The 20435-nt window shown below is 50.6% G+C and overlaps 5 protein-coding genes across 5 annotated transcripts; 1 reads left to right on the top strand and 4 right to left on the bottom strand.

The window, feature by feature from the left end:
- Positions 1-2125: 2125 nt before the first annotated feature.
- Positions 2126-2725, bottom strand: Z518_08661 (uncharacterized protein; the record flags this gene model as incomplete). Its single annotated transcript, XM_013414401.1, has 1 exon — positions 2126-2725. The coding sequence occupies one exon, from the start codon at positions 2723-2725 to the stop codon at positions 2126-2128; it is 600 nt and encodes a 199-aa protein (XP_013269855.1).
- A 970-nt stretch (positions 2726-3695) lies between these two features.
- On the top strand, positions 3696-4769 carry Z518_08660 (uncharacterized protein; the record flags this gene model as incomplete). Its single annotated transcript, XM_013414400.1, has 1 exon — positions 3696-4769. The coding sequence occupies one exon, from the start codon at positions 3696-3698 to the stop codon at positions 4767-4769; it is 1074 nt and encodes a 357-aa protein (XP_013269854.1).
- Positions 4770-10078: 5309 nt separating this feature from the next.
- Positions 10079-11972, bottom strand: Z518_08659 (uncharacterized protein; the record flags this gene model as incomplete). The annotated part of the gene is made up of 3 exons (XM_013414399.1): positions 10079-11477; positions 11533-11695; positions 11918-11972. The coding sequence occupies 3 exons, from the start codon at positions 11970-11972 to the stop codon at positions 10079-10081; spliced, it is 1617 nt and encodes a 538-aa protein (XP_013269853.1).
- A 577-nt stretch (positions 11973-12549) lies between these two features.
- Positions 12550-13393, bottom strand: Z518_08658 (uncharacterized protein; the record flags this gene model as incomplete). Its single annotated transcript, XM_013414398.1, has 2 exons — positions 12550-13061; positions 13108-13393. 2 exons carry the CDS (start codon positions 13391-13393, stop codon positions 12550-12552), a joined length of 798 nt encoding a protein of 265 aa, XP_013269852.1.
- Positions 13394-14576: 1183 nt separating this feature from the next.
- Z518_08657 (uncharacterized protein) lies at positions 14577-19079 on the bottom strand (the record flags this gene model as incomplete). Its single annotated transcript, XM_013414397.1, has 4 exons — positions 14577-15436; positions 15511-16203; positions 16251-18410; positions 18461-19079. The coding sequence occupies 4 exons, from the start codon at positions 19077-19079 to the stop codon at positions 14577-14579; spliced, it is 4332 nt and encodes a 1443-aa protein (XP_013269851.1).
- Between the last annotated feature and the right edge of the window lie 1356 nt (positions 19080-20435).

Here is a 20435-nt window from a genome sequence, read left to right as displayed (position 1 = left end):
GAAGCTGCTATGCTCACTAGCATCCTGGTCGGTCTGCTAACCTGCGTTTTGTCGAAAGTCCCCGCGGCCGGTGACTGGCTGGACGACGCATTGGTCGTGGTAAAGAGAACTCCGGAGATCGTTGGCATACGCTTCGTATAAGGTAGACGGTTTATGTATACGTAAACAAAAAATAATTAAGAAAATAAACAGCCCCCTCCTATAGTCCATCTCTGACGAACTTATAGATGGGGCGCCGCAGCCAGTGAAAGCTTCAGCCAGACAAGTTCAACTACGGAAGAGTTTAAATCAGTGACCTCCCAAAGTATAAACAAGACGACATCATCAACAATCACTGGCTGGAGCATTACGTTTACCCATCTAGGGCACCTAGAAAGCTAGGCCGGACAACCCTCTTACCTTACCTATGATCGAACACTAGTAAGGCCCCTCAATTCTATCGGTTCGACTGCAAGCCGAGTGTTTTACCACTCGGTTACGTCCTTGATAGGTCAACCACGATTTGGTGTCAATTTTGAAGCAATTTTTGGCATTATAAAATATAAACTTGTTTTTTTTTTTTATTTTTTTCATTTTGGGATCGCCTGGTTAGGGCTTGGCGTTGTGCGGCAACGCCAAGAGCGGCAAGCCGTCCAATTACGTAAGCACATGGCTTGGCGTTATTACGTAACTATTTTCCGGGATCACGTGATAACCCCGGGATGGCCCTCTCCTCGTCGCCCATCGGATCCAGTCTATGGACCACTCAACCCTCAACGGATTAACCTTTTTCCGGGATCACGTGCCAAACCCCCCAGGGAGGCACCCTCCCAACTCGATGTGATCCATGGATTGGATCCGATGAAATCCTCCTCTCGTCGCCCATCGGATCCAGTCTATAGACCGCCCGACCTTCAACGGATTAACCATTTTCCGGGATCACGTGCCCTGGGGGCGGGATGACATGGATCCTCACAGTACTTCGACACGATGGTTGTTGGCTGGTCATTGCGCGACCTGCGCCCTTCGAAGCCAGAAGTGTTCCCTTCAGCGTGTGCATCGAAATCCGCAAGCATCATCTCAACGCGGTGCTGGGAAGCGTGAGGTGAAGCAAGATTCTGGGGGTGGTTTCGATACACCGCCAGTCCGCAGAGTACAGCATGATTTCGAAGTGCCCGAGGATGAAGAGGTACGGCGTCGTGGCACGGAGGAAGTGGAGTTTGGTGGTCGTCGACAACACCAAGAAGGTCTGGAACCGTGTAGATTCTTCCTCAGGGTAATGGAGCGGTCGAGGCCTGACTGTTCAGTGGCGTTCTGTCGTTGCTTCTCGGTCTAGTCCGGATGTTCTCGAGGTCGAGATCGATTCCGGCCTTCGCATGTCTCGGCCGTGGAGGTCTAGACGTTCAAAGACCTCGTAAGAGTGGCGAGCTTCGAGATGCGAAGGAGAGGTAAGATGGTGTTTTCAGGATCCACTGATGAGGTGACTCATGGGTGGCGACCTTTTCGAAAGAATTCTTTCTCCGCCCAGCGTCGTTCAGAGGGCTCTCCTGTCGTCGGGGTCTCCGAGGAGGATGAGGAGGCATCCTATCCTCGCGGAAGAAGAGACCATTTCACAGGGTAAAGACATTCTTCGAAGGAGTTGCGGTGTTGTCGATGGTGGTTTCGTCTCAGTGTTTCGATATCGCTTCGAACGGAGGTCTGGTCGTTCGGGGACCTCCTAGATCGCCTGACTACGCCTCCCTCCTCCTCGAGAGTGACGTAGAGGCCCTTTCGGACCTCAGTCCAGGGTAGAGGACTGTCGAAGGCGTTGCTACCAGATGTGATTTTACGGAGGACTTGTTCTATTTCGAAGGGGTCCAAGGGACCGTCAGACTATATACTTTCGAAGCGTGTACGAAGCGTACAACACTTCCGAAGGTCTTTACAAGCCTTGGCGTCGCCACATATCACACGCGCTAATTTGTTTTTCCGCGCCGACTGGAACTTCCCGGCTCGGCTGAGCAAGCAAGAAGATTGTTCAGTGTCGCCATTAACGACTATAGACCCTTACAACATAGCCGAGTTAATGTTGGGTCATAAATTACCCTTCCGCGAATTCAATTTTAGACAGCCACTCCAGATTCAAGGTGAAGCAAAGTGAGCGTGTTCATTCCTTAACCTCCAAGTCGTCCATGTATTCCAACAGGACGTCAATCAACTCCGGTCCTCTGTCCTCATTCGAAGCCGCAATCTCCAAGACACTGTCATTGAGCTTCAGGCCAGCCTTTTTCCCGTATTTCAAAAGCACTTTCATAATTTCAGGACCCTTTTCGGTATTCCCTGCCGCATAGATCATGACTCTTTCGCTTATCCTTACGCCTTTATTGTCTTGCGCATGCTCCAGAAGCGCTTCCATGACCTCCGGACCCAGAAACTCATTTTGAGCAGCCGCTTTCAAAATCTCGTCGCTGATACGGAAAGACTGGCCCTTCAACAGAAGCGTGACTATCTCTGGGCCTTCTCGTGTGTTTGCTGCTGCCGCCTCCATAATCCTGTCTGTGATGGTGATGTGGCCCTTGTGTTTGAGGAGAGTCTGCAATACTTCCAGGCCTTTGTACCGGTTGCGAGCTGCGGCCTCCATTATCTTCTCGCTAACTTGAAAATCTCCGGTGCTCGCCCGGATGAGGCTGCCTGGCTTCGGAGGGTTTGGCTCTGAATAATTTGACGTTGCCGTCCCATTTGTCAAGTCCGCCAGTGGAGACGCCATTGTTGCACTGAGCTTAAACCTAGCCGCTTAACCTCTTGCTGCGACAATGTCAGAATGTTTCGCTGAGAGATGGGTGCCAAATTCGAACGCGGGTTCACCTTTTCTGCAACCAGGCTGGCGAAATTCGGCAACGTCAGTAGATATCAGTCTGGAGCCGGAACTCGAGAAAGGTGCAATAAAGAAGCATAGGATTCTGACACCGGGGAAGGAGTATCTAGGACTTCAAGAGCAAGCGCAGCCAGTTACACACCTTCAACCGTCAATATAAAATCCGCAGGGCCGAAGATGGGCATTGACGGGCTTTAGCCCAATGGGGGATCACATGCTTTTCGCAAACCCTCCCAACCTTCTGTACTCTGCACCTCAACTGGAAATCACACCTGTCGTATCTGCATCTCTCCTAAACAGTCCGGCCGCCTTTCCCAGTTGTATCTGCATTCAATCCTTTCCCGAACCCCTCTCTGAATCTCTTGGGCTTTCGTGTCCAATGGCAGCCTTGCACTTCAGCCTCAACCAGCAGGGAGTATCACGTAAAATGGCAGGGTTCATCCAATAGCTTCCAATGGTCATCAGACACGTCTGCCTGATGCAGAAGTACGAATGCCGAGTTCTTACAACGTTCAAGTGCTTTCGAGTAGGGATGGTTACTGAGTATCCGATGTTCAATTCAGCTCCAGCTCCCAGGATGACAAAAGCAAATGTTACCATCCGCCTTTTCGGAAGCATAGATATGGTTCGATGTTGTCTCTAGAGCCTTATCTGACGTTGTAAACCCGCACTGCACGGCCTCCAGTTGAACTGCTAAGATATGCACGACGTCAGGCTGACTTTAGGAACTTTCACGGACTGAGGCACTCACGTACAACAAAAGGCGCCAGAAATCGATCGAAGGCGCAATAACATTCTCGTAGCAGCCTAGAGATTTATTTATGAGGTGATCGGGAGTCAGCCTTTTCCGAACTTCAGCGAAATGAACCACGCTCTTGAACGTGAGCTTAAGCAGCTGGAAGACGATGTCATCCGATTCAAGATCCAAGAACAAGTTTGCGAAAGGGCTACCGCGCAGTACGCAATAACCAGAAATAATCTGGCTGCGGACCTGAAAAAAATCAAGGATATCGCTTTGGAACTAGCCACGGCGGAACGGAAGTACGAAGAGCATGATGCCGAAGTAAAGCAATTAAACGAAAGGATAACTTACTTGAAGGAATGGAATCGCGAGATTTGCCGGAGGGAGAGAGAAAATGCAGGCCAGATCGAAGAGTGGCAGCAAGAGCGCGATAGAAAATTCACAATTCTGAGAGATTTGGAAGCCAAGCTAAGTCGCGATGATAGAGAGTGTGGAGACCTTCGATCCAAGCTCCAAGAGCCAGAAGAAGCCTTGCAAGTGGCGCAGATGTCTGGCGGAGCCCCAGTGGTGATTAAAGCTTTGCGGGCCCAGGTCAATGAGATTGTCGAAAGCCTATCGCGTCTGGAAAGAGAGCGTCGAGTCAACGAACGGAGCCTGGAGAGCTGTCGAAAGGAATTTGAAAACCTCGAGACAAAGATCGCGGACGCGCACACCGGCCAAACCAAGGAAAAGAATGATATAAGAAATGAATTGGCCAAGAAGAGGGAAGATGTGGAGGAAGCAGGAGCTCTGTTGCAGGAAAGCAAAACTGATCGAGACGACCTGCGATCGAAGATGGACCGGGAAGTATCACGCATCATGGATGCCGATTCAGAAGGCTATCTCAAGATGCTAGAGGACCAGCGCAAAGCGGCCGCCCACCAGAGGCAGCTGAAAGAAGAGAGGCTGATTCATAAGAAAGAAGAATTCCGGATATCCTGGAGGAAAGTGGTCGATGGGGATGACAAACGAAGGAAAAAGGCGGCAGACCTATTCACGGCTTTGAGAAAATGTAACCATGCTCCAGCACAACAGGTCGATCAGAGGGGATACGTACAAACAACGCCCAAACAACGGTTGAAGAACTTGGAGCTGAAATTGGACACGATAATCGGCGACTTTCAGCAACTGATGAATGAATGGCCAACGAGTTAATTGAAATTGTACAGAATTGTAACACATGCTTGAGAATTGCACTTTTAGAAATGATTGATTGATTGATTATTCCTACACCCGTGCAGGCCGCTTGGCCTATTGGGACCTAAGCGCTACCATAGCATTTTCCTTGACGATATCCCCATACCCATTTCCTGTGTAACCCTTGACATTGTATCCCAGAGACATTATTCCCACGGCTTGTGGTCCCCAGCTTTGAACTGTAGTAGAATAACTGTGACCCGAACGCTTTCGGCGCTTGTCCCATGGCGACTATCTTCGTGGGCGATTCCTCGAGTGTTGGCCTTCATAATATCGGTGGACCAGCGAGCCGCAGGCCACCGCTATGCCGGTAGCCCTGCCAAACGCCCTCGTGATCACTTTGTCCATTCCACCTCTTTTGAGCTCTCTTGACTTCGTTGTGCTGTCGTGCTTGTCGTCGTGTTGGTGGTGCAGGACGCGCGCAACCCCTGAGCTGCCAGCACGTCCCCGTCCGCCGTTGGATTCGTCTTGGTTTCCCCATCGAAACAGGTACTTACACCGGACACCGCGAGAAGGTGCGAATCCATCGTCCCACTGGCTAGTAGCCAGCGCCCTGCGTGCTCGCAGAGGGCACTTTTAGAAATGTCACTGGGTCGACCTCGATATGGCAGGGACCGCGGCGCACATGAGGTAGGTCAACCGGAAAGGACAGCCTCGTTCGCAATGTAATGTAATGACCCCCTCTGGGGTCAGTACTCCTACTGTAAGATTACGCAGTCCTTCGAAAGTATATAGTCAGGCGTCTCCCCAGAACCCTCTGAATCTAGACATGTCCTCCAATTGAATCACAGCAAGGCTGGTCTCTATCACGTGACTACCGAAAACAGAAAAATATTTGACATGGTGGCATGGTGGTATGCCAGCATATCTGCATAGCAACATACCATTCGCTATTACTACTTTGGGAAGGCCGGTAGAAGAATACGGCTACGCCCAGCGCTCGCTTCTATAGCCTTCGTGGTCAATTTCGTTATCAATGCAACCCCTACCAGTGAAGATCCAATCTCCGGTCTTGGAAGATTACTCGGTGTACAGCGACAAGGGTCTATACAACCTTGCGCCGACCATCTTGATGACTACAAAGTGCTTGGATTCAGAGTCGGGAAGTCTATCAGGCGTATTAAACCGTTTCAATATCCCTACGAAAGTTAAGGAATATGTTCATTCGACGGTGAAGAGATGGAAAGTAGAGAATGAAGACCGAGGGGTCTCGTTTCCTCGTCAAGAACAGATATATCGATGCCTTCAGCCAACCTCCTTGGAACTGACTAATTTGTGTCAATATTAGGCTTATCCCGTCAAAAAATCGTTCCGCTTCCTCTTCTAAAACCTCTGCCAATATCGCACCGCCATCGGAAAGTATCTTCACAGCAGATCAAACGTCGTCGGATCAAGAGGATGTGAAAAAGGGGTAACCGTGACTTGTGGTACGCGCGCTGTTGAGCAATAATGGGGGACGCTGGAACGGCGATGTGTTAGCGACCATGGGATACGTCACCCTGACTGTCGACACGATGGATAGCAGCAGTACTTCAGCGGACCCAACTCTCGGCTTCTCAGTCGACCAGGACGGCGAATTCATGTTGTCAGTCTCTAGCGACATACCGTACAGTTCAGTCTCATCGGACATGTCCTGAAGGCCACCGTGTCCCGGAGGCTACCATGTTCCGCAGGTAACCACATCCTGAAGGCCATCATGTCCCGCACGTCACCTCGGACCCCAGCGTTGTCCATGCATATATGTGAACTGTGGTTCTGATCGAGTCAGGGTGATTATCATCGACTTTGCCGATGGCATGTCAAGAGGTAAGCGATAGGTACGGCACAAGATGTCGAAGACGCGACATCGTGGATGTCTTCAGTATCTTATCGCATCGAGTGCACTCCATCACCTTGGAGAACTAGGCAATTCCGACCGTTGGTGTGCAGTATCTGTTGCCAACTCTGTCCTCCCATCTATGGAGCTCTCGGGCTTCGCAGGACCATATGGAGCGTACGCCCAGCCAGCTGAGGAGTGACCAGTAGTAATCTGAGGACTATCATTGTGCTCTTGGCTCTTCGTCAAGACGACGCCTTTGTTGGCTTTTCGATTCTGTCGACGCCGCTTGTACTAGAATGTGAATACGACGACCAGTGTCAATGGAAATCCGAGACCAACGCCAAGACCAACTCCCACGCCCAAAGCAATAGAACTACTCGAGCCACCCGACGATTCAGTTGCCGGTGGGGATGCTGTGATGATAGGTGTGGATGTCGATGGAAGGAGACTAGGAGAAGTCGCTGATGGCGCAGCGGTAGAAGGTAAACTGCCGTTGGGAAGCAACGATATCGCAAATTAGACGGCATCTCGACGAAAGACCCCGGGTGAATTAGTGCTTGTGCAGTTGCATCCAGTCAGGCCATAGCAGCAAAAATAACCAGGGCCAAGATCGCTGCAAACGCTTATGCCAACGCCAACTAGAAAGCGAAGAGACTTTAGTTAGTAGGTGCTAGACAAGACAAGACTGGATTCGAGAATGAGAATAAGAGTCAACATACAATCTAAACATTCGTTGCTACACCCTGGATCCTCCCACGTTGGATCGGTACAGCCTGACCAGACATACGGCGTGAGGTCCTCGGTTCCGGCATTGACACAGAAACCATTGGTTGAACAGGTGGCGTTGGCTTTACAGCACTGGGCGAGACTGCCATCTTTCGAGCAGGGAAAGACATTGGAGACTTGATTGCCAAGCTCATTATAGCAGGCGGGCAATTCGGATGACATGTTCGATATTCTTTATCTGAGACTCTGTTATTATCGGTCAATTAAGGTGAGAATGGATTGAGGTACATTGCGTGGGAGTGGAGAAGGAATACGCAAATATGATTTTACGATTTTGATGAAACTCTTCGGCTGAATGTAGCCGTGGCTTTCGATGTAGTTTTGCGCGGATCAAATGTGGAAGAGGCCCGGACCACGGGTTTGATTCCGGCAGGAGCGACTGTGCCGACGTAGTCTTGAGCTCTCGAAATAACAACAAGTTCTATCGTCGAGGTATCAGATCTTCAACGCAGATGGACACTATATCTTCGTAGGAACTGGTGGTGATGTGCTGTACATTGAAGTCGTTGAACGTATGTACGGATATCCGTCAAGGTGCGAATGGATGTCCTCCCTCGCTTGGTTTTGCGTGCATAGGCGGGGAGGGAACGAAAACGACTCGCCGGAGGATCAAGAATCTATAAAGCCATTCGGTGGGAAAACAATGAGAGTTCGAGGAATGCAGAGAGGAATGGAAATGGAAGAGAGGAGCAATAAGGAAAAGTGGCTGAGGGGGGTGCCCGATCCGCAGTCCATCAAAATCCCTGTTTCAAGATTAAGATTGGCTCCAATCCGGAACAGCAACAGCCTAAGCGAGCTGCTTCCTCTTACAAGACTTTGCGACGGGCGGCAACTGGCTGGAAATGCCTGCGTTTCTCCATTTGGCGCTGTTTCGAACCCCTGTTGTGAAGAAACTCAAGAGATTGTATTGTCTTGCTAGAGGATAAGCTGGCGTTTCTGATTGACGTCTTTTTTTTCGAGAATAAGGGTACATTCTGAAGAGTACCATATTCCTTGTCCTAACCAGGATAAGCAGCTGAATCAGTACAGACCGCAGAGTACAGGGTGCAGTCCATCTCAGTATTGCTATAAGTATAGACGCGGATATTCTGCTACAAGGGGGTATCCTGTGCGGGCTGGCCCCACCTCTTCCCGCTTCCCCCGGGCGGGTCGACTAGCGCGTCGCATTTCCTGCTGGCTACAGTACCTGCCTGCCTACCTACTTATCTATCTATTACGATGCCCGGCAAGCATAAGAGAGATTGAACGTACGGTTATATTCATGAGAAGTATTCTAATGGAAGATAATGCATCAATTCATACAGCAAGGTTTACAAGAGTGTATCACGCATACTGTGGAATCCAGGGTATTTTTCGTTAGTACACCTGAAGGACTTGGCAGGTAAAACAGAGTAGCATCCCAGGTGTGTTGATAGGGGTCGGTCAGCTAGGAGGTGCCTATCACATGCCTAGGGGGGCTCGACTAGCCAGTACAGGGGACCCTAAATCCTGGGTTGCTTTAGGCATTACCCCTTTTGAGTCCCAGGCGTTTACGCCTAGAAGATCACGTGATAATCAAGTGGTTTGGTTCTATATCATCCTTGCCCAGTGCACACCGGGACAGGCGATCATCAAGCATTGTCCTGTTCATTCTTGTCATGTTCCCCCACTGACCACGTCTTGTCTTTTCTAGTTGGCAGTGGTATTTCACCCTGCAGCAATTTAGAGCCTGGGTATTTCTGCTGCTACGGCCTGAGCGGATGTACTTGCGACAACGCCAGCTCGCCGGGTGTCTTTCGACGAGACACGGTGCAGTTTGCAGCTTCGATTCTGCCAAATGGCAGTCTCCCTTCTACCGCGACTTCGACAGCAAGTCTCTCCTCAACCGCCACTGGAGCAGCAGCAACGACAACTGGTTCATCTTCTTCCTCTACTAGCTCCGACAATGGCAGCATCTTGTGTTTGGCCATCGGTCTTGGTGCCGGTCTAGATGTCCCACTGACATTGGCAGTGGTTCTTGGGTACTGGTTCCTGCGACGCCGACAGGATAGACGTGTTGGTGCTAAGGAAGGCTCGGCCCTCATGAATCTCAGGATCAAAGGTCCCCCTCAGATCGTCATCCGGAGTGGCAGTACGCGTCGTATATTTCGTCCAGCCAACCTGAGACAGATGGGCGTCTAGAATTGGATTCAGACACTGCGCCGAAACGATCGGAGTTGCCTACTTCCTCAAAGTGAACGGTTATTGTGGCTGGAGGTAATGGTGTGAATGTCTGGAGGAAAGTTTGCTTTGGCACAGAATTTGAGAAAAACCGCCCGATGCGCATTTGCGACAATGAGCCGCTTCACTACCTTGAACCGTGTGTTTCTCTCACAGGCGTGAAGGCATCCATAAATGGTGCATCTTGACTCAAGATCTGCGGGTCAGCCATCGTCCAGTCGATGTTTTCAAAGTCGTTGCCCATGAAACTGAACGGGTCAAGCACTCCCACTGATGCGTCATCTCCTTGAACGTGGCCATTCTGAGACTGTAACGACAGCGATGTGAGATCAACGCTCTGTGCGTTGTCACCCCTCGGCTGTAAATCAGAGGAAGCCACCGGCGAAATTTGGGAAGTTATGTCCTTCGACGTGTTTGAGGATTTGGCACCGTTCAAGATGAGACGGACGGCGTGGGCGACTCGTCAAGCACCTCTGCTGGCCTTGGATTTCTCCACACATATAGCGTGCGACTGCTCGAGTAAGGGGAGGACATCCCTCTCTGTGGCGGAATCGATGAGGGAATGCCTGGCGCCTCTCTTGCGACGAGAATGAACAACGAGGCAAAACACCATGACGCCGAGAAGGAAATCATTCATGGTGAAGCTGCTCAACATCCACCGCTCCGTCCACAGTTGACCTCCCGGTGAGAATTCCTTGTACATGTCAATAAACTGACTCACGAGTCGTTTTCCAGCCTCAACACAGGACTTGGTACTGAAATCGTGCCCTCGAGCCATGTACTTGCGATGCAAGACACAGAGGCTTTTCAGATAAATGAATTCGACGTACAGTCTGGTCATGATGAGGAATGGGTCGTCGGCGATCGACTCGGAAACGGGACGAGTTCGCAGAACATCAGGCACCATTGCGTACATGCGTCGGATTTCTTCGTCCAGCTGGATTATCTCTATTTCAGACTTTTCATGGAATGAAAGAGCGTCTTTGCACACGTAGCTGAAACTGGTCATTTGCCTGTCTTTGACAATGAACCAGAGGAGTCGTGTAGCTTCATTTTCGGATCGAGACGCAGGAAGCACCTCTGTCTCGGCGCTGAAGTCGACGTCGGAAAGGTTGCGAGGGGATTTGGTGTCACAGTCTTCCAGACAAATATTGCTAGGTAGGCCGAGTTGGAACGAGATCATCAGGTCCATCTGTTTGCACGCGGCCCAACATCGTCGGCGCATTTCACCTTCGAATATCGTGAAGGATCCAAACGAGTCTGGATCTCGATGGTAGCCCATCTCGTACGCCATGCGCACGACCATACCGAGGATGGCTCCAGCTTCTCGAGACGGATCCAGACTCTGGAAATTCTTGCAGTGGGCATACATTGCAAGCGCCTCGACCACGAATTGCTGTCGACGATGGTATTCCCCGAGAACAAGGCATTGTCCGGCGGCAGCATGCAAGTGAGAACTCTCGCTGACCCAGTCATTCGGAGTCGTTTGATAAGGGCTCGTTGCTCCCCTGATCACGGACGCCATACAGCAGATAGAGAACAACATCGACAACCAGAGAGGATTGACATTGGCGGTGTCGGCCCAAAACTCTCGGTATTGTCGTTGGAAATGGTATGTATGGATGAACGGGACAATGTACGTTTCGCCTTGGAAGTAGATGGCGAGGAGGCGGTCGACCTCGAGTCGTGGAGGCAAGTGGTGGGAAACGATTTGTTGCAGGGAGTAGTTGTGCGACGCTCCAAATATAACTTCGCCACCTGATGACAATGATACCGCTAGGGGATCCTCTGCTCGACCTTCTCGTAGTCTTTCGGTTTCTCCTGCCTCTTCTTCGACATCCGTCCTACGGCCCAAAAACGGCCTTCAACTCGTGAATGTCGTCTAGGATACTCGACCAGTGCGTGGATCCAACGTACCTTGGCTCCCCGTCGATTTGGTCACGTTGATCAGCCTGGTCAACAGTTCCTATTGGGGCAGGGGTTGGTTCCAGTGACAACCCCGACAGCGTCGGCACCGCATCGTTGACGGACTGGGTCGACGGTTGATTTTGCTTTTGCATCAGCTGTTTAACAAACGACTCTAAGTGCATCAGTCTGTCTTCAACCACGATATGGCGGCTGCCACTGGTGTCAACTCTTGGCCCATTTGTCGGCTTCTGGTAACTGCAGGTAGCCGCCTTGTCTCTTTTCACACAACTACCGCATAGCTGACCTCGATCACAGCGAAGCTTCGATTTCCTGCACTGGGTGCACACCAGGGATTATCGGGGGCGCTTTGTCACTTTTGCCCTTGACGGTTCACGTAGAGTATCCTTATAGGCTCGAAACCTGCCCGTCAAGCTCGCAAAGTCCGACATGGTGAGATTTCACGTCGTGTCGATCCCGCGTTGGCTGGAAACCGCCTCCCAGAGCGATCGCGCATGCGACTTGTGACCTTTCATGGATCAATACGTTGACCAGCAAGAAGACGTGGGAAAGGTTGTATATTCGGAGAAAGTGACATCAAAATTCATCCGACTATGTTACGACCCGGACACAACCGCGGAAAGATCCGAGTTAGGAAAGTATGGCGATTGGCAGCCTCGTCGTGGACAAAAGGCGGAGCCTGCTTCATCATATGAAAACCAGCCATCTACACCTGGGTGTCCGCGACGTAGTCAACTTCGTTCTTATTACAAGCTCATCAACTTAGTAATATTTTCGCCCCGGTACATCCACTCACTCTGTACCAGCACTCCTCAGGCCTGCTGTGTATCTCAATCCCGCCGTTCATGAAACTATATTCACGATCACATGACCGCAGCCTCGTGTGGATTTCTGCCAAGAACTCTGGACCGCGCTAGGCTACATTCGTTTACGAAGGATGTCTTAAATAAAGCGACCCACCACAACAGATAGATTTCGTATTCTCAGCTACCAACTCATCCCCTAAAACTACCATGGCTGAACATTATCGCGACGAATGACCTTCCCAACATCCTGATCCCTTGCACCCTCGACGACATCTCGAACAAAATCCGCCCCGATAGAAGGATTAAGAGCGCCCATCTTCTTGTTCATCTCCTGGTTGCCTCCGAGCCCCGTAGCCAGGAAGCCAGGCGAGACACACCAGACTTTGACACCGTCCGCTTTCAGCATTCGGGTCCACTCTCGCATCATCATATTCATGCCGGTCTTGCTGGATCGGTAGGCTGGGAAGCCGGGCTCTTGCTTAGGCCAGCCCTTTGGCGGAGACAAATTCAGCGCCGATGGCGGGTTTCCGTGTTCGGTCATTGTCGACATGCCGCTTGTGATGAAGATGAGTCTTGCATCCGAGGATTTTAGCAGCAGAGGCATAAGTGTATGGGTGAGGATGTATGTACTGGTCGTGTTGACGTTCCATGATTTGTTCCACATCTCTCGCGTGGTCATCTTGCCGGCCGCCAACTGCTGGTCGAATTGGCCACCTATGCACTAATGAGCCCGAAATTTTGGTGGACTTTGGAGCCTTACCTGCATTGTTGATCAAAACATCCAGACGTCCATACTTGGAGGAAACATGGTCAAAGAACTTGGAAATCGAGCCATCATCCTCGATATCAACCTGCACCGCCTCCACCACGCTGGAACTTTGGGGGAATTCTGCTCGCACCTCTTGGACTGCAGTATTGGCTTTGTCAATGCTTCGCCCCCCGAGTAAGACGTTATATTTCTTGGATGAGCGGAACAGCGCCTTGACTGTTTCAAAGCCAAGGCCAGTATTGGCACCGGTGATCAAGACAATAGGATTGGAGGCCATGTTGGTTGTCTGCTGGTGCGGATAATTGTTGGGCGAGCGCTGGACAAAGTCCCTCGAATAGATACTAGCAGTGTCCTTATATCACCGTTCGTCAAAAGACGACGACGACGACGACGACGCTCTCGGCTCCGGGGCATTCCTAATTAGGTAGTCCTGCTACCCATCTTGAATATATTTCAACTAGTCTTTAAGGACTAGTATATACATAAGTCCCTAGAAAGACCAGACTAGGCTTATTCTGCGGGGCTGGTCGAGAGGCGGCTCCCGACGGGGTCGAGGGGTTGGAGTCCTGTTCTGGTCTCCCCATCGGCTCCGGGTCTCCTACCTTGCTATCTCCGCGTCATAGACGACTATGACGCGGAGATAGCAGAAAGTCCGCGTCACAAGCTCCCACAATAGCAAAGGTCTTCATAAGACTTTCTGAAATGACGTCTACGAGAGAGATTAACGTGGACTGATTTCGCGGGAAAGGTCTGTACCACATGCCTCGTTAGGAAACTTCAACGTTGTTTGCGTGGATTTCTTACGTTAACGCCCAGGATGGAAATCCCTCAAACAATTGCTGCACCATCTCTGCAATGATCCCCGCAGCTCCACATGAAAATATCAACACCTCTGGCTAGGTGGTCTCAAATCATGGAACGTTGGCCTACGGATAGATTGAGAGAATGTGCTAGCAGCCGTCTAGATATATAACGACCCTCAATCAACTCCGTCGATTTTTGATAGATGCTTAGATTTCCCATCGGCCGATTCCGCGTCTCCGAACAACAACAGTTTCTCTCTGGATTCATAGCCCTTACGTTTTGGACGAGAAACTCTCCCTGCTGCCGATGTCTGGGTAATCTTCGAGTTGGAAGTGCATTTCTGGAAGACCTTCTGAAGCGCCGTAATCTGTATTCCCCTAACGGCCTCTTCACTGCCTGGATGCTCGCTTTTCGAACCAATCCGGGCAAGTTGGAAACCTATGTTCTGACCAAGAGCTTCTAAGTGTCCCGATCTTCCATGGGCCGCATATTTGTCGCAATTTTCTCCAGTCCCGATAGTGCCGCGAGACCAGCTTCCCACGGAACTAGGTCCGGCGCAGGTGACAGCATCTGACAAAGAAGCCATCGATTCGGATCCTCTCAATGAAGAGGTTCAGCTCTCGGGGATCTTCCTTTCCCCCGTTCCCCCTTTTCTTTCAATGCTTCTTCCATCTCCTCACTCGGAAGAGGTAATAAAAAGAAACAGCAGCTAAGATGTTAAACGCGATATAAACCCAAACGAGACCGAAATTCCTCCATCGTTGGTCTGGTTTAATATCTCTAGCCTGGAGGAACTGATCCGTCACCTGTAAGGAACAGTAAGCACAATCACTCGTAGCGTCGGGGTTGGTCAGAGTTCCTGCGGCGCCGCTTTGGGACAGACTTTGTAGATATCTCTCCATGTACTGGCCGCACGTAGTGTTTGGAGGGGGCTGGAAGATGTTTAATTCATTACTGGCACATTCGACCCGGCGGCCTGAGACGGCGGTCGCGATGACGTTGACGATATACGTCATCGGGCTGACGCGGTACATAAACGTCCAAAATCCGGGGAGTGCGATGCGAGGAAGTAAGACGCCATTGAAGATGAGGGTCAAGTAGAATAAGAGTGTTGCGACTTCGCCTGCGGTTTCGGCGTCGGGCAGACCGGAAACCACCATATGGGCGAAGGTCGACCCGAAGACAAAAAATTGGACGCATAACAACAAAACCAGACCTTGATATTCTGACGAAGTGATACCGAAGACGGGATAACTGAATGCGGCGAAGACGAGGATGCCGAGAAAGATCGAGTATGGGATTTCAACGAGGATATTGGCTATCATAAAGGCTGCCCAGTGGTATGTTTTTGACGGCCGTTCGCGCACCTCGTACAAGTCTCGTTGGAAGATAAATTGAGGCATGACTTGTTGGACCAGGGCGGCGAATATGGCGGTGATCATGAAAATCGCAAAGATGAAGGATTGGAGGCCCTGTATCGATGTTCCAGGAAGGTAGAACGAGAAGCCAACGAAGACTAGAGAGATTCAGTCAGCGACAGAAGTTCGAGGCTTGCCCACATAACGAAGGGGAGGAAGGGGGGAAACTCACGAGCTGAAGCAATGCCCAAAGTGTATTTGCCGTAGATATAGGTGGGAGTCCTCCAGTATTGCTGGAAAACTCGAATAGTGACGGCAACTAATTGATCCCAAAATGGAGTGGCGAATTCAGCCTGGCTTTCGGACTGAGGAGGATCCCGTGCGTGCTCTTCTCTTAGCTGCTGATGGAGACGGTTGAGCTCAGATACCACCGTACTAGCTTCAGGGCTATTTCGCCATATGGCTGGCCAGTCCTGTTTAGCTTCATTGGATGCCCCTGCGCCGGCAAGTTCGAGGATATATTCTGCTGGGTTTTCACTCTCATTGCACTTCCGAGCACCATTCCTGTGAAAGTAATCTAGCAGAATCGTAGAATCCGGGCCAATATCTCCAAAATACACGGTTCGGCCACCCTGGGCCAGGAATAACAAGCGGTCAAATTGCTCGAATAAAATCGCCGAGGGTTGATGGATGGTGGATAAGACAGCCTGGCCATTATCCGCGAGCTTTCGAAGGAATGAAATAATGGACCACGACGATTGGCTATCGAGACCAGAGGTGGGTTCGTCAAAGAAGAGGAGAAGCGCAGGTTTGGCCGCGAGCTCGACACCGATGGTCAGTAACTTCCTCTGCTCGACGTTGAGGCCTTCACCAGGAGTGCCAACAACAGCTTCGGCAAAATCCGACATATTCAACATACGAATTACTAGGAAGGGTCAGTAAAGACATCGCATAGGATAATAATAAACTTACCGTCCTCAACGAACTCATACTTTTCCTTAGTACTTGTCGTCTTTGGCTGACGCAATAAAGCCGAAAACCTCAGGGCTTCTCGTACCGTCGATGTATGTAAGTGGAGATCTTGCTGCTGAACATATCCAGTTTTCCGTTGGAAGCTCCGGTCGCGAGGACTTCCGTTGACTAACATGTCCCCGGTGATCACCCCAACGGACACTCTCTGGGCCAACACGTTAAGAAGCGTAGTCTTGCCTGCTCCTGAGACCCCCATCAACGCCGTCAGGGTTCCCGGCCTCACCCAGCCACTGACACCGTCAAGTAATCGCCGGGGTTCGTTCTTGATTTTAATATCATAGCAAACATCTCGCCACGTAAAAATGTCGTTTTGTGCTGCAAGAACATCCAGCCCATTTCCTTCACCAGGAGTAGGATCGGAAACCACAGCTTTAGCTTCCTTGTCCATAATTCCTTGCTGGACCGACTTCGGCACATGGCCGATTCTGAAGACCAAAGACTCGGCCGTTGACTTCTCGTGCGAGTTGAGTTCGGTGACTACTAAATAACTGATGAGGAAAAAGAAAAGAAAAGCAAGCAGAATGCCGAAATTGCGCCACAAGTGAGCGTATTGGTAGCCATAGCTTACTTCTAGATACCTGTCCCCGTTGACAAAAAGCTCTCCTGGTATGGCCCCCTTCTCGCCACAGACGAACGTATTGCTGGACCCGGTGGAGAAACCCGGATACGCGGGAATAACATTAGAACAAGGAAAGTCTCTCCCGTGAAACTCGTTCACGATGAGGGCTTCGTAAGCATATCCCAAAGGATTTATCCAGGTAATCCATTTAAACCATGGATGCATATTGGGTCGTGGAATGACAAATCCCGTGTAGATAACGACAGCAAGCAGGACCACGCCGGCAATCGCGAGAGCTTGAGGTATGGTCCGGGTAGCAGCGGCAATGGTTCTGAAGATGGCACTCATAGACAAGAGAGCGGCAAAGTTGATGAGAAAAAATATGAAGAATGCCCCAGCATCATACCTCAATCCTCCGAGGAAGTAGGTGATGGTGTTGAAAATAACGCCCGAAACCAGCTTTATTGTTATGTCGCTGATGACCCCGGCTAACGCCTCCGCGAAAGGATGATAGAAGGCGTAAGAAGCGTGCTTCTCGACGATTGATCGTTGTTTGTAGAGCGCATTAATCTCCGTCACGGTCAAGAGCGAATTAAGCAAGATAGCAAAGAAGAGGAGAGAGCTCTTCGCAAAGAATGCCTGCGTCCCAAAAGGGGTGCCGTAAAAGAGAGATGCGATGATCAGGGACATGAAGATGTTTCCACCAACGGTCGTGATCGTGGACGTCTTGTCATTCCATATTCGCTGATAAGCGCGGGTGGTGCACAGTCGGACTTGCATGGGGATGCTGATGGTGTATGGAGAGTCCGGTCTCGTATGTCTTGCCTGTCGCTGATGTTTGCTCTCTTTGAACTCCTCGACGCTGGGACCTCCACATGGAAATTCTTCTTCGTACGTGGAAAGCTGTGCCTGAAGAATTTTGTAGTCAACACTACTTCTCCAATAGCTTTCGAACTCTGCGGCCGTCCGCGGTACACGGCATTCGAACCCTTCCTTGGCTTGTCGTTCGCGGGGATTTGTTATGCTCGTGAGAAAGTCACATGCCGTCTGACGCGGCGGACAATGCCAGCCCATGTGCTCAAAAAATGGCTTTGCTTCGGAGACGGGTCCGAAGAATATTTCTCGGCCTTCGTAGAGAACCATCACCTTGTCAAAGCTGTCGTACATCGCTTGAGATGCCTGGTAAGCCGCGACGAGATGTGTCGCGCGAAAGAATCGGGAGCTCAGCTGTAATGCTTTGACGAATTCCAAGGCCGAAGCTGAATCGAGACCCCGAGTGGCATTATCCCAGCAGCACAGGGGCGCGCCAGCCAGAGCCATTTCGGCAATCGAAACTCGTTTTCTTTCACCTCCGCTGACTCCTGGCACATAGTCTGAGCCGACCTTGGTATTGACGGTGTGAGAGAGGCCAAAGACCGCCATTACCACGTCTCTCACATGGGTGATGAAATCTTGTCTGGAGACTCCGGGTTCTCGGCTTTTCGGAGTCCTCGCGGCGGCGGCGAATGCTAAAGTCTGGCCGACGGTGAGATGAGGGAAATCTGGAGGTCTTTTCTTAGCTCGACGGCTATCAATTGGTGCAACCGCTTACGTTTCTCAACTTCTTGGTTGTACAGAATCTCCCCTTTGAACTCGTTTTTCATTATTTTTGGCGGTATTCCGTCGTAATGGATCGAAGCGGCTTCATCAATCTTCAGACCATCCGTGGTGGCGGCAATGGACTTGAGAAATGTTGAGCACCCGGCTCCCGGCCGACCCAAGACCAGCAACATTTCGCCTCGTTTAACGAGGCCGTCAAAGTTCTGCAAAATCGTCTTATGTGTCTTCTGACTTTCTGAAATTGCTTTGAGGCGCAGTGGAGCTGATAGGACTGACCCGACCGTTTGCTGAAGTTTGACCGCGGCACCGGAGCCATGGACGGCCATGTTCTTGAAGATCACCCCGGTATTCCCAGGCTTGGCGGTTCCATCTTCGAACGCTTTCAACTGAGCTTTCATCCATAGCGCCAGGTCGAAACTGTTGCTCGTGGGGTCCAGCTCGGGAGACGTATAGATTTTCTCGTTGGAACCTTGTTTCCGAGATGCCCTACCAGATCGCACAGACTGGTCCGTTGCAATGCGCGTCAATTGTTCTCGCTCACTCTCCGACCAAACCGGATCACTTCTTGGACCATCACTTTGCCCCGAGGTTTCGGCAGGCATCGATTTCATTTCTTGGTTTGAATCCGATGGCTTTGCAATGCAGAGATATGGACGAAGAGTGAAATTCCCGTATCTCGCAAGCGAAGGGAAAACATCTTTAAAAAAGGCTGTGCGGGTCCTTCCCGTGAAGCCAACAAACACATGACGTGAGTTTCTTTCGGGGCAAATGCTGCCCATTAATCTCATTCCGAACACGATTAGAAGGCCAATTCTCGGCCATCGGAGAACTCGTGGAGACCTACGTTCTAAAACTGACACATTCTGGCCTAGTAGGGGCCCTCGTTTCCAGGGACATGCATTGCACTGGGCAATGAAGACAAACTTCTGTCATCACTCTTGATGCAGAAATGGGGGCCCAGGAGCCTCTGACGTCTCCGTCATGCTATCTCTTTTCTAAATACGAACTACTTGGACCTATCGTTCCAGGCGAACGGGGAGGATAATGATGGATTCGTCGGATCACCTTCGTGACGGCGACTAGTTGTACATCCTTCCCGATGTGAGTCTTTTCATGAGAATTTACGACGCTTTTTTCGTCTATGTTAAACCCCGCCGATCATAGTCTTACTAAGGTGAACTTGCTAACAGCCCTCACATGCTCTGAAGCATGATATTTCTCGGTAACGTGTAACAAATACGGATCTTTAAGAAGCGTCAGAAAGCCCTCATCGCTACAACTGACCTACTCCACGACGTGGTGGAGTCCACCATAGTGAAGGGCCGATAAGTTGTTCCGGTGGCATATCACATGCTTTCGAGGTTAGGCAGATATTTGCTCCGATTCTGGAGACATCGGGAACACGCTGGCGCTGGTCGCGAATTGATCGCAACGTGCGGAACAGGCCAGTGGGCCTCCTTAAAGGAACGATACGAGAGAGAGCTGAACAACGAGTAGTGAAACTAGTCCTTGTCCATCCGGGATAGAGTGAACCATTGCTGCCAGCTTAGTACGCCACCAATATTCATAGCCTCGGCCAGCAGGCTGGAAGACCACATTAATGACCACTTGAATCATTCCCGACCCCATTTTTCATCCTCTACCATGAGATTTTTGGGGTCGTGAAGCCATGAAATAATCTCTGTGAAGGGAAAGTCCCAATCATTGGCTTCTTCAATACAACTACCATATTCTCTCTATCAAAGTGGGATACAATATCACAACTTCTTCAAAGGACCTGGTTGGAGGTGCACTTTTTTTTTGCCAAGCTGGCTCGACGTCCGACTTCCGAGATATTCGGGCTTCGAATGCTGGTACTGTGGCGTGATGCGATACGGAATACGCATGATTTTCAGCCTCGACATAAAGGTCCGACTTCCGAGATGTTCAGCTCGATCTCACCCGCCTGGACGATGGCTTTCATTCAA

The sequence above is a fragment of the Rhinocladiella mackenziei genome (genome assembly GCF_000835555.1).
Source record: "Rhinocladiella mackenziei CBS 650.93 unplaced genomic scaffold supercont1.6, whole genome shotgun sequence".
Classification (NCBI taxonomy): domain Eukaryota; kingdom Fungi; phylum Ascomycota; class Eurotiomycetes; order Chaetothyriales; family Herpotrichiellaceae; genus Rhinocladiella; species Rhinocladiella mackenziei.
Note: the sequence above shows the minus strand (reverse complement) of the source record. Positions and strands in the feature narration are given on the sequence as shown.